The 17,179-nt window shown below is 40.4% G+C and overlaps 1 protein-coding gene across 1 annotated transcript in view; it reads left to right on the top strand.

Annotated features, from left to right (window-relative positions):
- LOC133554004 (ankyrin repeat domain-containing protein SOWAHA) overlaps positions 1-16,835 on the top strand; it is a 54,761-nt gene extending 37,926 nt beyond the window's left edge. The window contains exons 7-10 of the mRNA XM_061902327.1: positions 4,739-4,825; positions 9,508-9,580; positions 13,795-13,893; positions 13,960-16,835. Coding sequence (XP_061758311.1) covers positions 4,739-4,825; positions 9,508-9,580; positions 13,795-13,893; positions 13,960-14,141 — 441 coding nt within the window. The 3' untranslated portion in view covers positions 14,142-16,835. The remainder of the gene's footprint in view (positions 1-4,738; positions 4,826-9,507; positions 9,581-13,794; positions 13,894-13,959) is intronic.
- Positions 16,836-17,179: the final 344 nt, after the last annotated feature.

Genomic DNA, 17,179 nt, shown 5'->3' with positions numbered 1-17,179 from the left:
GGGGCGGCGGCGATGACCAAGAAGAACGCGGAGTTTGAATATAATTACAACACTTTATGTACATATTTATATACATATTTATATAATATTTACATATGTATATAATATGTAACTACAAGCCCCATTCACAGACAGAGTCCCATTGCTTTTATGAGCGGTCGATCGAGTCAAAAGCCGAGAAAGAAAAAAAGAAAAACATTTTTTTTTTTTTTTTTAATATTTGTATTTTATTTGTGGCGGCCGTAATTCTTTCGTAGCGGGCGGCCACAAATAAATGAATTTGTGGGAAACCCTGATGTCACTAAGATGACGTATCAAAGCAACACTAAATTAAAGTGCACTTTTATGTACAGAATGCCATTACAATGTTTTAAAACAAATAAAGTGCACTTTTGTGCATGATGTCACACAAGATATTTCAATAACTGTCAAATAAAAATGAGCTGCATAATAGGAAATCAAATAGTTTATGTCCTTCACTATGTGGTAGGTAACTGCGGACGTAATCTTCTACTGTCGTTGACTATTTGTTTCATACAGTGTTGATCCGGAAATGGTTGCTTGGGCATTTTGTTGGTGTGGCACTGGCCGGAGATGTTGACATGCAGAGTTTTAAGCACTCTTCATTCTTTAGAGCAGTGGTTCTGAACCTTTTTTCAGTGATGTACCCCCTGTGAAAATTGTTTCTAATTCAAGTACCCCGTGATAAGAGCAAATCATTTTTAGTTGAAAAATACAGATAAAGAAGTAAAATACAGCACTATGTCATCAGTTTCTGATTTATTAAATTGTATAACATTTGTAGTGGCCTTCCTACAACTATTTGGGAAAAAAAGATATAAAAATAACTAAAAACTTGTTAAAAACTAAATGAGTGATTCAATTATAAATAAAGATTTTTACACATAAAAGTAATCATCATCTTAAAGTGCCCTCTTTGGGGATTGTAATAGAGATCCATCTGGATTCATCAACTTCATTCTAAATATTTTTTCACAAAAAAAAAGAAATCTTTAACATCAATATTTATGGAACAGGTCCACAAAAAATCTAGCTGTCAACACTGAATATTGCATTGTTGCATTTCTTTTCACAGTTTATGAACTTACATTCACATTTTGTTGAAGTATTATTCAATAAATATATTTATAAAGGATTTTTGAATTGTTGCTATTTTTAAAATATTTAAAAAATAATCTCACGTACCCCATGGCATACCTTCAAGTACCCCCAGGGGTACGCGTACCCCCAATTGAGAACCACTGATCTAGCGGGTGATTTTTCAAATGATGCTACAAATTAGCAGTGCTGCTACTTTTTGTAGCAACGCTTTTGTCGCATACTTTAATAATACAACTCTAACATTTGACAACCAAACAATTAAACAAGGCGACACGGTAAAGAATCTGGGTATTATCTTCGACCCAACTCTCTCCTTTGAGGCACACATTAAAAGCGTTACTAAAACGGCCTTCTTTCATCTCCGTAATATCGCTAAAATTCGCTCCATTCTGTCCACTAAAGACGCTGAGATCATTATCCATGCGTTTGTTACGTCTCGTCTCGATTACTGTAACGTATTATTTTCGGGTTTCCCCATGTCTAGCATTAAAAGATTACAGTTGGTACAAAATGCGGCTGCTAGACTTTTGACAAGAACAAGAAAGTTTGATCACATTACGCCTGTACTGGCTCACCTGCACTGGCTTCCTGTGCACTTAAGATGTGACTTTAAGGTTTTACTACTTACGTATAAAATACTACACGGTCTAGCTCCATCCTATCTTGCCGATTGTATTGTACCATATGTCCCGGCAAGAAATCTGCGTTCAAAGGACTCCGGCTTATTAGTGATTCCCAAAGCCCAAAAAAAGTCTGCGGGCTATAGAGCTTTTTCATTTCGGGCTCCAGTACTCTGGAATGCCCTCCCGGTAACAGTTCGAGATGCCACCTCAGTAGAAGCATTTAAGTCTCACCTTAAAACTCATTTGTATACTCTAGCCTTTAAATAGACTCCCTTTTTAGACCAGTTGATCTGCCGTTTCTTTTCTTTTTCTTCTATGTCCCACTCTCCTTTGTGGAGGGAGTCCGGTCCGATCCGGTGGCCATGTACTGCTCGCCTGTGTATCGGCTGGGGACATCTCTGCGCTGCTGATCCGCCTCCGCTTGGGATGGTTTCCTGCTGGCTCCGCTGTGAACGGGACTCTCGCTGCTGTGTTGGATCCGCTTTGGACTGGACTCTCGCGACTGTGTTGGATCCATTATGGATTGAACTTTCACAGTATCATGTTAGACCCGCTCGACATCCATTGCTTTCCTCCTCTCCAAGGTTCTCATAGTCATCCTTGTCACCGACGTCCCACTGGGTCATTATTGTCACCGACGTCCCACTGGGTGTGAGTTTTCCTGCCTTTATGTGGGCCTACCGAGGATGTCGTAGTGGTTTGTGCAGCCCTTTGAGACACTAGTGATTTAGGGCTATATAAGTAAACATTGATTGATTGATTGATTGACTTGACATATTACGCTTGTCTGTTCAACATCTTCCTGCTTGAAGCCAAACCACCGCCAGACGATGGACCCTGTGCTGTTTTTTTGGGGGGGGGGAATGAATTCTTCTTCCATCATTTTTTTTTACCAGATTTGCACCTACTTTTTATCGTATTACCACTCGCACCGCACCACTATCACCCTTGCTAACGTTACCCATCCCGCTACCTCTCTGCTCTGCAAGGGCGTATGACGTTGCATGCGCGACAGTATGTGACGTATGTAAGAAGGTGCGCTCGTTTTATGTCTCTGTGAGAAGGAGAGACAAGAAAGAGTGGCAAGAGCCTGTAGTGTAATGCCCGCAGCTCAAAGCAACTGCGTGAGAACGTATACTCGAATATCACGATATAATCATTTTCTAGCGCAGACAACAATGGGTAAAGTTCTACCTTTTTTATATGGCGATATTTGCTGACGTCACAACTTAGAAAAATAATACTAAAGGGAGAAACAATTACAAACAAAGATTGTTTTGTAAATATCAGCGCCATGCCGCCATTATTTGATGTCAATTTTTTGGGATGTATGCATATCCCACATACACAAAAACAGTTGTCAATAGGTGAGAAAAGTTAGTTCTGGATGATAGGACCTCTTCAGGCGACAGAAATGATGCAATACAACAAATGCTTTAAAATGGGACCTATTATGCAAAACTTACTTTTCTTACCTATTGGTACCTGCTTTTGCGTATTTGGGATCTGCATAATCAAATCAAACCATGGCGGTGATATTTTTAAAACAATCTTGCCTTCCTTCATACTTCCTCCAGTGTGATGTCAGCTGATATGTCCATACGTGGTAGAGCTTTACCTGAAAAACTTTGCGCGAGTCCGCCGTTGTAGTCGGCACATATTTAAAGTTAAAGTACCAATGATTGTCACACACACTAGGTGTGGTGAAATGATTGTGTCCTCTGCATTTGACCCATCCCCTTGTTCACCTCCTGGGAGGTGAGGGGAGCAGTGGGCAGCTGTGGTGGCCGCGCCCGGGAACCATTTTTGGTGATTTAACCCCCAATTCCAACCCCTTGATGCTGAGTGCCACTCAGGGAAATAATGGGTCCCATTTTTATGGTATTTGGTATGACCTAGCCAGGGTTTGAACTCACAACCTACCGTTCTCAGGGCGGACACTCTTACCACGAGGCCACTGAGTGGGGTAGGGTATCCCCTTGTCGTGGGGCAAACCGTCTCGTACAAGCATCCTCCGCCATTACCATTTCTAATACAAAGTAGCGTATAGTTCTAACTTATATCTGTCAGTTGACGCGATATGGAAGCGCTAAAAACTACAACATGGCTGACGGGGAGAAGACATTGTCAAAGTGGAGGCGCGTAAATAAGACGGAGCATCCTGTGAAGATGGTCTGTAAGATATAATCCATGCAACATTTTGACCAAAGAACCACCATTTCATGTTTTGTAGTGAAGGAAATCAGGGGTCCCCAAACTTTTTGACTCGGCGGGGGCCGGGCTGTAAAATATATAACAGGTCAGGAAATAACACAGAGGCTATTTCATCCCTACAAGCCTGTTTCGCAGGTTTCCCTGTTCTTCAGGGGATTTTCTAATAACATAGGTAGAAAATGGATGCATATGTAATAAAATCTCCTGAAGAGCGGGTAATCTGCGACACAGGGGATTTTATAATAAAATATATAATAAAATCCCCCGAAGAGCAGGGAAATCTGCAAAACAGGCCTGTAGGGATGAAATAGACCCTGTTTTTTCCTGACCTAACGTATATTCCGTTTTACCCCGGTATTGAACAATGTATAAACCACAGTAGCCTTGTTTGTTCATATATATATATATATATATATATATATATATATATATATATATATATATATATATATATATATATTCTGAGCGCAATGATGTCATAGGAAAATGCATTTTCAAACAGTATGATTTGCCTGGGCGGCTCAGAGACACTTGAGAGTAACAAGCAGTATAAAACGGATTAGAAAGGACAGATTAAAAAAAATGTTAAGATACAAAAATAAAATTCAAATTTAAATATTTTAACTTTGGACTTGGTAGTTTGGAGACCCCTGTCTTAAAGTCATATTCATGGATGTCACAGAAGTGTAAACATAAGTGAACGACTATTAATATTCAAAGAAGAATGATGCATGTTCCAATGTTAAATACTTCAATACGATGTTTCTTGTCTCGCACAGACCGCTCTGCACTGGGCCGCCAAACACGGCAGCGAGGACATGGCCACTCTGGTCGCCAACGCCGGCGCTGATGTCAACACCAAATCGGTGAGTGGGTTCGGATAACTACCTCATGCTAGCTTCGATATCTTCTCAGGCCTATTACATATCCTTCACTTAAACTAAGGGTTTCACAATCTGATATTAAAATCCTTCCGATATCAGAAAAAAACGAAAAAATGTGCATATAAAACCACAAGTAAAAGTGTTCCCATAGAAGCAGTTTACTTTTGCAAAGCAGGACCGCCGATGAACATCTAAATGTTTTCCAATAAACACACAAGGTTTGTCTTTTCTTCTATTGTAGTCAAGTCTTTTATAAAAGACATGGCAGGCATTAGGCTACTAGGCGCTCGCAGCTACACAACAGCCAAGCACACAATAACACACAAGCTAGACATACGTAACACGTGTCTTTAATTGAACAATATTGCAGTCTAAAACCGCACTTTTGTCAATAAAAACAGGTGTCAAATATGTATAGTTGCATATTACTTACACATACAAAGTCTCTAAGGCAGAAGCTTATTAGAAAGTACGCAGTAACAAAAGTGTCCGCATCGTTGTACTTACCACATCATGATCTTAAGTTAATGAATTGTTGTCCACTAGATGTAGCCAACAATTAATTACCACTCCACTTAAATAATAATGATACATTTTATTTGGTATAGCGCTTTTCAGGGTACTCAAACAAGCTTTACAGGATAAAAATTAGAATATAAAACAGTTCAAAGTAATAATACATAATACTGGAAATATAAAAGTAGTACATAGTAATAATACAAAACACTGGACATTACGAGACGTTTAAACTAGTGCGTTTGTCAGTGAATATTTCTGTGTAATGGAAAGCACAAAAAAGTTGAATTGCAAAAAAATATACCATGGGACCAAAAAAAGTTGCGAGTGACGGAAGGTGAGAAACACTATAGAATTCAAGAAAGAACTTGTCACACCGGGACACGGATTTGTTTTGCTTCTTCCACGCAGATGATGATTGGCACGAGCCAGAGGAGAGTGTAAGTACATATTTGTTTATTTAAACGCTATAATAAAAAATAAACAAACTAAGGGCGCTCACAAGGAGGTACAAGACTTGGCTACAAAAATACAAACAGGAAAACAAAACACCTGCTCGATGGCATGAAAGACAATGAACTATAAACTTAAACTTGCACTGTGGCAGAACTATGAACTAAAACATAAACACTTTCTGTGACCGAAACAAGTGGCATGGATAGCAAGGTGCGTAGCAGGTAATTGTGGGTTCATGACGGCAAGCAAACGCAAAGTTCCCAGACTGATGGAGAGAAAGTAAAATCCTTAAATACTGGCTGTGGTAATTAGTAACAGGTGTGAGAGGCTGAGGATCGGGGTGTGACTAGAGGGACCAGGTGGAAACTAATGGGTTGCCATAGTAACAAAAGCAAACCAGGAAGTGCAAAACGGAACAAGAGTCCAGAAAACAAAACAAAACCTGATCAAACATAAAACCAGATCCACAGGCATGACAGAACTCATAGCAAATAAGGAAGGTGGCGTCCAATGGATAAGTTGATTACTATAGCAATAGACAGCATACGTCAATTATAGACAGTTAATAATAAATAAGTTAGTGTTTTTAATAACTGCCGTTATTCCCTGTTTGAGAAATTTTGCTTCACCAAACCTTTAGCTTACCACACTACACAATAATAAAAGTATGAATGATTCCTGTTGATATTGTATCGGGTCAATATTGGAAGTGAAAAGTTAGCAAGCCCCTAAAAAACATGTTGGATGTTATCTGTTGACTTGTTAGTATTTTAACATGTCATTTGTTGTTGCATGCCTCTGAGAGACTCTTTATCATATTGCCATGTTTGCATTTTCCCTGAAATGATTTTGCCTAAGGAGAAAAATCTACCTAATACCTGTGCACACCTTGACATAGGCCACACCCTCAGCATTCAATTTTATACATCTAGGAATTCTGAGGTTTAGACACAGAAAAATTTAAGACTACCTTGGTATTGTTTTTTTTTTTACACTAAAAGCAATCTAAGGTAGTTGGATACCGATGCTAAGCTATTGACGTCTTAGCTTTGTGTTGTAGAGAATAAAGCAAATAGTTGTTAGTGTAGTAGTTGGTCATCATGAAATATGCAGAGGGCCAATAATAAATAAGCCACTTAGGACAGCCCTGGTGTACAGTGGAGTTTAGTTTAGTCTTTATTTGAAGGGACAATGCACAGAAACATTAAGGTCAAAGACAGATATGTTGTATACCAGATTATAGCTAAATAGCTCATTTCCATCTGCAGTCCCTGGCTACCTAAATTAAAGGGGTACAAAAATCATGCAATAAAATTATGACAATAAAGTCATACTATAGCATTTAATCAAATTTAAGAAAAGTCATAAAATGCCCTTTCATGGACACATACTTATATACAATACAACCACACCTCATTTACATCATCACACAAAGACAATACATGCTCTTGTTCACATCTGTCGTCATTTGTAAAAACAACCATGATTTTAACAGACACACCTCACAATTTACAACAAAAATGCTGTCATGGATAAATATGATACAGATTAAGTTGATCCTTCAAACGTAGCGCCCACCTTATTGACCGTGTGAGCAGCTTTGATTGCTCCAAAGCTACTGTGAATGAAGAGTAATCTTTTACACTTTTCAAGTTTCTTGTGAGGTCGTTCCATTCCTTTATGGCTTCATATGAAAAGGCTGATTGTGCAAAAGATGTTTTACATCTGGGTACGCTACGCTGCCCCCTGGAGGAGGCTTGGGTGTTTCTAGCTGTCACAGCAGAATATGTAAACTGGACAAAGTGCTTAAGTGACGCTGGTGCGGTGTTATTTAGGATTCGACGGACCATTGGTATTGATGCTAATCTTTGAATGTTTGCTAAATTTAACAATCTATATCAGGGGTCACCAACGGTCGCCCGTAAGGACTAGATTAGTCGCCCGCTGGCCTGTTCTAAAAATAGCTCAAATAGCAGCACTTAGCAGTGAGCTGCCTCTATTTTTTAAATTGTATTTATTTACTACCAAGCTGATCTTGCTTTGCTCGACATTTTTAATTCTAAGAAAGACAAAACTCAAATAGAATTTGAAAATATAAGAAAATATTTTAAAGACTTGGTCTTCACTTGTTTAAATAAATTTACTTTGCTTCTTATAACTTTCAGAAACACAATTATAGAGAAAAAATACAACCTTAAAAATGCTTTCAGGATTTTTAAAAACTAATACCTTTTTACCTTTTATATTCCTTCCTCTTCTTTCCTGACAATTTAAATCAATGTTCAAGTATTTTTTTTTATTGTAAAGAATAATAAATACATTTTAATTTAATTCTTCATTTTAGCTTCTGTTTTTTGACGAAGAATATTTGTGAAATATTTCTTCTAACTTATGATTAAAATTCCCCAAAAATATTCTGGTAGATCTAGAAAATCTGGAGAATCAAATTTAAATATTATTTCAAAGTCCTTTGAATTTCTTTTAAAAATTTTGTTCTGGCAAATCTAGAAGAAATAATGATTTGTCTTTGTTAGAAATATAGCTTGGTCCAATTTGTTATATATTCTAACAAAGTGCAGATTGGATCTTAACCTATTTAAAACATGTCATCAAAATTCTAAAGTAAATCTTAATCAGGAAAAATTACTAATGATGTTCCATAAATTCTTTTTTTAATTTTTTCAAAAAGATTCAAATTAGCTAGTTTTTCCCTTCATTTTTTTCCGGTTGAATTTTGAATTTTAAAGAGTCGAAATTGAAGATAAACTGTTTCAAAATTCAATTTTCATTTTTTTCATGTTTTCTCCTCTTTTAAACTGTTCAATTAAGTCTTTTTTTTCATCATACAGTATATTCTCTACAAAAAAACTTCCGTAAAAGGGAAAAAATATGTATGACGGAAAGACAGACAGAAATACCCATTTTTTATATATATATATAGATTTATTTATTAAAGTTAAATTGAGCAAATTGGCTATTTCTGGCAATTTCTGTAAATGTGTATCAAACTGGTAGCCCTTTGCATCATTCAGTAGCCAAGAAGTAGCTCTTGGTTTCAAAAAGGTTGGTGACCCCTGATCTATACTTTCGGAGAAGTAAACAGTGATGGCGGTGTTGTGGTTTCCGGTCAAGGATTTTGAGCGATTGCGCAAAGTTTCCAATGGTCTCAGTCATTTTTCTCACCTGCGACCTACAGTAGTAACATGTAGTTGTTGCCGAACAATAAACAAACGCTCACTGCTTGTATTTGTGTGTCTGTGTTGCAGCATGTGAGTATCCCGGCAGGACGAGGCGGGTGCGTGCGCTTACAAACAAGCCGGCGTCGCCGCGGCGTCAGGCTCCTCGGCGAACATCCAGCTGTGCAAACGCGGGAGCTCAGGCGCCCGGGGGCTAATAAATCATCACATCATGTCACGTTAATTGTCTCCCAGAACAGTGCTGTCTTATGTCCCAGCATGCACCGCTCTGTAATTGTGTGCGAATTACCAGGCAATTATGTTTTTACCCTTATTTGGGGTTTCCACAAGCTTTTTCTAATTTGTATTTTCTTTCCTCGCCGCTTGCCTTGGTTGCCCGGGGGCCTGGGAAACTCCAGGGGGTAGGTAGTCTTGACGCACTCCCCCTCGCCCCTCCGTCACCTTTGCACCCCGCCGGAGGAACGTCACCACTGTACACGCTGTCTTGTCACGCAGGGTTACACGCCTTTGCACATCGCTGCGTTGCACGGCCATCAGAAGATTCTCGACCTGCTGGTGGGGACTTACGGTAAAAAAAACAACACTTTGACATTGATACGTTCTGAAATAGTCTGTCCAACTGTTGCCATCATAAAACAAGTTTGAAGGAAAGTTTGCCACTATAGGAATTATTCATCCATCCATTTTCTACTGCTTGTCCCTTTTGGGGTGGCGGGGGGTGCTGGAGCCTATCTCAGCTGCATTCGGGCGGAAGGCGGGGTACACCCTAGACAAGTCGCCACCTCATTACAGGGCAAGAATTATTCAGTGTAATGCAGGGTTCGGGAATCTTTTTGGCTGAGAGAGCCATGAAAGCCTAATATTTAAAAATGTATTTCCGTGAGAGCCATATAATATTTTTTTAACAGTACATACAACTAAATGCGTGCATTTTTAAATAAGACCAACATTTTTAGAGTATAGCAAGTCTCTTGTTCTTTTTGATAACATTAATTTTGATAACAGTAAATACAATTAAATGCGTGCATTTTTAAAAAAGACCAACATTTTTAGAGTATAGCAAGTCTCTTGTTCTTTATGATAACATTGTTATTCTGAAGTTAACCGATAATAAATAAAATACTTCTTACCATTAATGCGACTTCTAGAAAACGGATGGATGGATTAAAATACATGAGAATGTTTTACATTTTGACCGTTATTTTTAACACTGATTACCAGCGGAATTATTCATAACTTATGGTGTTAAGCAATGTCAACTAAGATTTATCTGAGAGCCAGATGCAGTCATCAAAAGAGCCACATGTGGCTCGAGAGCCATAGGTTCCCTACCCCGGGTGTAATGTAAACATTCTTAATCGTCATGTGAGTCTAAAAAGAAGATCAGCACCTTTTAATGTTGCAAATGGTATCATTTAGATCAGGTGAGGGCTTCACGGTGGCAGAGGGGTTAGTGCGTCTGCCTCACAATACGAAGGTCCTGCAGTCCTGGGTTCAATTCCAGGCTGAGGATCTTTCTGTGTGGAGTTTGCATGTTCTCCCCGTGAATGCGTGGGTTCCCTCCGGGTACTCCGGCTTCCTCCCACTTCCAAAAACATGCACCTGGGGATAGGTTGATTGGCAACACTAAATTGGCCCTAGTGTGTGAATGTGAGTGTGAATGTTGTCTGTCTATCTGTGTTGGCCCTGCGATGAGGTGGCGACTTGTCCAGGGTGTACCCTGCCTTCCGCCCGATTGTAGCTGAGATAGGCGCCAGCGCCCCCCGCGACCCCGAAAGGGAATAAGCGGTAGAAAATGGATGGATGGATGGATAGATCAGGTGAAAATGTCTTGTTTGTCTTTTAACACTTTTTGGCCCTGCGATGAGGTGGCCACTTGTCCAGGGTGTACGCCGCCTTCCACCCGTTTGTAGCTGAAGTAGGCACCTGCGCCCCCTGGCACCCCTAAGGGAATAAGCGGTAGAAAATGGATGGATTGATGGATAACAACGCTATAAACGTAAACTTTTTTTTCCCTGCAATTTTTGACGGAATTTTAAAACGGCTTTTTACCATTTTGTGTTACTTGACTTTTCAACTTGATGCTACCTTCAACAATGAGCACAGCGATTTTTCCCGCAGGACAGCAATCTATTTGTGGTGTTGGTAGCAGAAGCGAGACAAGATTAAAATGTGACGATAGTTATCAATCCATCCACTTATTCGAGGTTGGGTCGCGGGGGCAGCAGCCTAAGCAGGGAAGCCCAGGCTTCCCTCTCCCCGGCCACTTCGTCCAGCTCCTCCCGGGGAGATCCCGAGGTGTTCCCAGGCCAGCCGGTAGACATAGTCTTCCTAATGTGTCCTGGGTCTTCCCCATCAGGACCACATCATCTACAAAAAGCAGAGACCCAATCCTGCAGCCACCAAACCGGATCCCCTCAAAGCTGGTATAGTTATAATGAAACCTTTTCAAAACAGGTTAAAAGTTAGAAAAACTCCTTCTAGTGGCATGGTGATGGTCTATAAACTTTATTTTTTTTTTATTTTATATGAAATTAAAAATTGATAGTTGAAAATTTTAAATGGATTCAGAATAGGGATGAATAACAATCACGTTGCGACGACTATGTCTCCCGGCTGGCCTGGGAACGCCTCGGGATCCCCCGAGAGGAGCTGGACGAAGTGGCTGGAGAGAGGGAAGTCTGGGCTTCCCTGCTTAGGCTGCTGCCCCCGCAACCCGGCCTCGGATAAGCGGAATAAGATGGATTGATGGATGGATTTTGATGTAAATTAATTTTTTTGTGTTTTTTATTTTTTATTTTTTATATGGGGATAAATGTTAATGGGGACGGCGTGGCGAGGGTTGGTAGAGTGGCCATGCCAACAATCTGAGGGTTCCTGGTTCGATCCCCAGCTTCTACCAACCTTAGTCACGTCCGTTGTGTCCTTGAGCAAGACTCTCCACCCTTGCTCCTTATGGGTCATGGTTGACGCCTTGCATGGTGTGTGAATGTGGAAATAATGTCAAAGCACTTTGAGTACCTTGAAGGTAGAAAAGCGCTATACCAGTATAACTTGTTTACCATTTATTTATTTCACCAACAAGACGAAGCCGCTTGTGAGTGCTTTGTTGAACAACTTTATTTTATGATAATGTAAATAACCAACGGGGAAATATCATGTGGGATACTTGGTGGTTGTCTACAGCCACTCAAATACAAACCCTGTTTCCATATGAGTTGGGAAATTGTGTTAGTTGTAAATATAAACGTAATACAATGATTTGCATATCATTTTCAACCCATATTCAGTTGAATATGCTACAAAGACAACATATTTGATGTTCAAACTGATAAACTTTTTGTTGTTGTTGCAAATAATCATTAACTTTAGAATTTGATGCCAGCAACACGTGACAAAGTTGGGAAAGGTGGCAATAAACACTAATAAAGTTGAGGAATGCTTATCAAACACTTATTTGGAACATCCCACAGGTGTGCAGGCTAATTGGGAACAGGTGGGTGCCACGATTGGGTATAAAAACAGCTTCCCAAAAAATGCTCAGTCTTTCACAAGAAAGGATGGGGCGAGGTACACCCCTTTGTCCACAACTGCGTGAGCAAATAGTCAAACAGTTTAAGAACAACGTTTCTCAAAGTGCAATTGCAAGAAATTAAGGGATTTCACCATCTACGGTCCATTATATCATCAAAAGGTTCAGAGAATCTGGAGAAATCACTCCACGTAAGCGGCATGGCCGGAAACCAACATTGAATGACCGTGACCTTCGATCCCTCAGGAACACTTCAGAAAACCACTGTCACTAAATACAGTTGGTCGCTACATCTGTAAGTGCAAGTTAAAGCTCTACTATGCAAAGCCAAAGCCATTTATCAACAACATCCAGAAACGCCGCCGGCTTCTCTGGGCCCGAGATCATCTAAGATGGACTGTTACAAAGTGGAAAAGTGTTCTGTGGTCTGACGAGTCCACATTTGAAATTGTTTTTGGAAATATTCAACATGGTGTCATCCGGACCAAAGGGGAAGCAAACCATCCAGACAGTTATCGACAGAAAGTTCAAAAGCCAGCATGGTATGGGGGTGCATTAGTGCCCAAAGCATGGGTAACTTACACATCTGTGAAAGCACCATTAATGCTGAAAGGTACATACAGGTTTTGGAACAACATATGCTGCCATCTAAGCGCCGCCTTTTTCATGGACGCCCCTGCTTATTTCAGCAAGACGATGCCAAGCCACATTCAGCACGTGTTACAACAGCGTGGCTTCGTAAAAAAAAAGAGTGCGGGTACTTTCCCGGCCCGCCTGCAGTTCAGACCTGTCTCCCATTGAAAAAGTGCGGCGCATTATGAAGCGTAAAATACGACAGCGGAGACTCCGGACTGTTGAAGGACTGACGCTCTACATAAAACAAGAATGGGAAAGAATTCCACTTTCAAAGCTTCAACAATTAGTTTCCTCAGTTCCCAAACGTTTGAGTGTTGTTAAAAGTAAAGGTGATGTAACACAGTGGTGAACATGCCCTTTCCCAACTACTTTGGCACATGTTTTAGCCATGAAATTCTAAGTTTATTTAAAAAAAAAAAAAAAGTTTGAGTTTGAACATCAAATATGTTGTCTTTTTAGCATATTCAACTGAATATGGGTTGAAAAGGATTTGCAAATCATTGTATTCCGTTTATATTTACATCTAACACCATTTCCCAACTCATATGGAAACGGGGTTTGTAGGTCCATATGTCATATTACTAAAAAAAACATATTTCTGTTCATGCTTTCAGGAGCCAAAGAGAACTTGAGGGACTACAGTGGCCATCTTGCCTTCCAATACCTCCACCCTAAGGAAGTGAAGGAGTGTCCAGAGGAGGACTGCCAGCTGCGTGAGTTAACGCGACGCAGCGTGAGCGAGTCCAAACTATTCCCCACCTTGTCTCTCACCGCAGCAGCGGAGTTCCAAGCCTCGCAGGCCAGAGAGCGCAACCGGAACAGGAAGCTGGTGTCGCTGTTTCACTCCAAGAAGAAGTGGGGCTCGGCCGAGGAGCTGGCGGCCATCGAGGAGGAGAGGGTGGCGCCGCAGCAGCAGCAGCTGGCTCTTCCCGCCTTCAGACCCAGGAAGTTTTCTCGCTGACGACGGGCGCTCGCCGAGATCCGCAAGTTCACTTACGCTTTTACAATTTGGCTCGCCAACACAATACGTATCCTCAATATGTGACCGTATCAGTATTTACGCTAGCTTACCTTTTTAATAGCATCCGCTCAGGATCATTTACAGGTTTAAAGGTGATAATTTGGCTCGCCAACACAATACGTATCCTCAATATGTGACCGTGTCAGTATTTACGCTAGCTTACCTTTTTAATAGCATCCGCTCAGGATCATTTACAGGTTTAAAGGTGATTTTGTGGTTTTGTTTACGCGTCAAACGCATTTTAAAAAAAGATACAAACCCCGTTTCCATATGAGTTGGGAAATTGTGTTAGATGTAAATATAAACGGAATACAATGATTTGCAAATCCTTTTCAACCCATATTCAGTTGAATATGCTACAAAGACAACATATTTGATGTTGAAACTCATAAACTTTATTTATTTTTTTGCAAATAATTATTAACTTTAGAATTTCATGGCTGCACCACGTGCAAAAGTCAATCAATCAATCAATGTTTACTTATATAGCCCTAAATCACTAGTGTCTCAAAGGGCTGCACAAACCACTACGACATCCTCGGTAGGCCCACATAAGGGCAAGGAAAACTCACACCCAGTGGGACGTCGGTGACAATGATGACTATGAGAACCTTGGAGAGGAGGAAAGCAATGGATGTCGAGCGGGTCTAACATGATACTGTGAGAGTTCAATCCATAATGGATCCAACACAGTCGCGAGAGTCCAGTCCAAAGCGGATCCACCACAGCAGCGAGAGTCCCGTTCACAGCGGAGCCACCAGGAAACCATCCCAAGCGGAGGCGGATCAGCAGCGCAGAGATGTCCCCAGCCGATACACAGGCGAGCAGTACATGGCCACCGGATCGGACCGGACCCCCTCCACAAGGGAGAGTGGGACATAGGAGAAAAAGAACAGAAACGGCAGATCAACTGGTCTAAAAATGGAGTCTATTTAAAGGCTAGAGTTTTAAGGTGAGACTTAAATGCTTCTACTGTAAGTAGTTGGGAAAGGGCATTTTCACCATTGTGTTACATCACCTTTTCTTTTAACAACACTCAATAAACGTTTGGGAACTGACAAAACTAATTGTTGAAGCTTTGAAAGTGGAATTCTTTCCCATTCTTGTTTTATGTAGAGTTTCAGTCGTTCAACAGTCCGGGGTCTCCGCTGTCGTATTTTACGCTTCATAATGCGCCACACATTTTCCATGGGAGACAGGTCTGGGCTGCGGGCAGGCCGGGAAAGTACCCGCACTCTTTTTTTTTTTTTTTTTTTTTTACAAAGCCACGCTGTTGTAACTCGTGCTGAATGTGGCTTGGCATTGTCTTGCTGAAATAAGCACGGGCGTCCATGAAAAAGACTGCTCTTAGATGGCAGCATATGTTGTTCCAAAACCTGTATGTACCTTTCAGCATTAATGGTGCCTTCACAGATGTGTAAGTTACCCATGCCTTGGGCACTAATGCACCTCCATACCATCACAGATGCTGGCATTTGAACTTTGCGTCGATAACAGTCTGGATGGTTCGCTTCCCCTTAGGTCCGGATGTCACGATGTCGAATATTTCCAAAAACAATTTGAGATGTGGACCCGTCAGACCACAGAACACTTTTCCACTTTGCATCAGTCCATCTTAGATGATCTCAGGCCCAGAGAAGCCTGCGGCGTTTCTGGATGTTGTTGATAAATGACTTTCGCTTTGCATAGTAGAGCTTTAACTTGCACTTACAGATGTAGCGACCAACTGTATTTAGTGACAGTGGTTTTCTGAAGTGTTCCTGAGCCATGTGATGATATCCTTTAGAAATTGATGTCGGTTTTTGATACAGTGCCTTCTGAGGGATCAAAGGTCACGGTCATTCAATGTTGGTTTCCGGCCATGCCGCTTACATGGAGTGATTTCTCCAGATTCTCTAAACCTTTTGATGATATTATGGACCGTAGATGTTGAAATCCCTAAATTTCTTGCAATTGCACTTTGAGAAACGTTGTTCTTAAACTGTTTGACTATTTGCTCAACCCATATTTGCAAATCATTGTATTCTGTTTATATTTACGTCTAACCAAATTTCCCAACTCATATGGAAACGGGGTTTGTACAAAACTAACTTTAAGTGACCAAAGCTGCATTACTACCTAAAAAAAAAAACGATGAATGCTTTATTAGTGTAGTTTGAAGTAAGTGCAGAACCACTACTTGCTTTGCAGGGACTCAATGAAATGTAATTATTTCAAACCTTTTTATTTGCTTTTTTTGTTTGTATGCGCTTGGAGGAGAGCAAAGTTTACTTGCTTAAGCGAGCTGTTTTAGTCCGAGTGTGTTTTCTTGCTGCCAAAAGACCACTAGTGTGACGTTCCAGAATGCTGGAGGTTTTTGTCATTTTTAGCACCATTTTTAAAAGTGCATCAACGCCAAGACTGCCTCGCTGCTATCTCACTCAGACTCTTGCTGGATGATTGGTCAAGATAGTTCACTCTTCATTATGTGCCTTCGTTAAGTTCAGCGCTTTAGCATTTAACGATGCCAATGCGTGTTTGCACTGTTACTTTGTCAACTTGTGCTTTTAAAGGGAATGTTCTTCCTCGTCGTATTTTAATTTGCAGAGGATACTGTTGTATAGTTATTTTGCTATTAAACTATTTTATATTCAACTTTTAGTGTCTTTTAACTCTGTTTTGACAAATTTTGCCAACTCGACTCATGACAACCTAGAGGAAATATTGTTGGAACGACTCTGTTTCTGAATCTGTCAATGATTAATATTAGAGATGTCCGATAATGGCTTTTTTGCCGATATATAATAGTCCGATATTGTCCAACTCCGATATCAACCAATACCGATATATACAGTCGTGGAATAGACACATTATTATGCTTAATTTTTTGGGATGCCCCGCTGGATGCATTAAACCAGTGGTCCCCAACCTTTTTGTATCCGCGGACCGGTCAAAGCATAATAATTTGGCCCGGGGGGGGTCCTTTTTTTTTCTTTTTT

The sequence above is a fragment of the Nerophis ophidion genome, linkage group LG06 (genome assembly GCF_033978795.1).
Source record: "Nerophis ophidion isolate RoL-2023_Sa linkage group LG06, RoL_Noph_v1.0, whole genome shotgun sequence".
Taxonomy (NCBI): domain Eukaryota; kingdom Metazoa; phylum Chordata; class Actinopteri; order Syngnathiformes; family Syngnathidae; genus Nerophis; species Nerophis ophidion.
The sequence above is the reverse complement of the archived record's forward strand: the minus strand, read 5'-3'. Positions and strand labels throughout refer to the sequence as shown.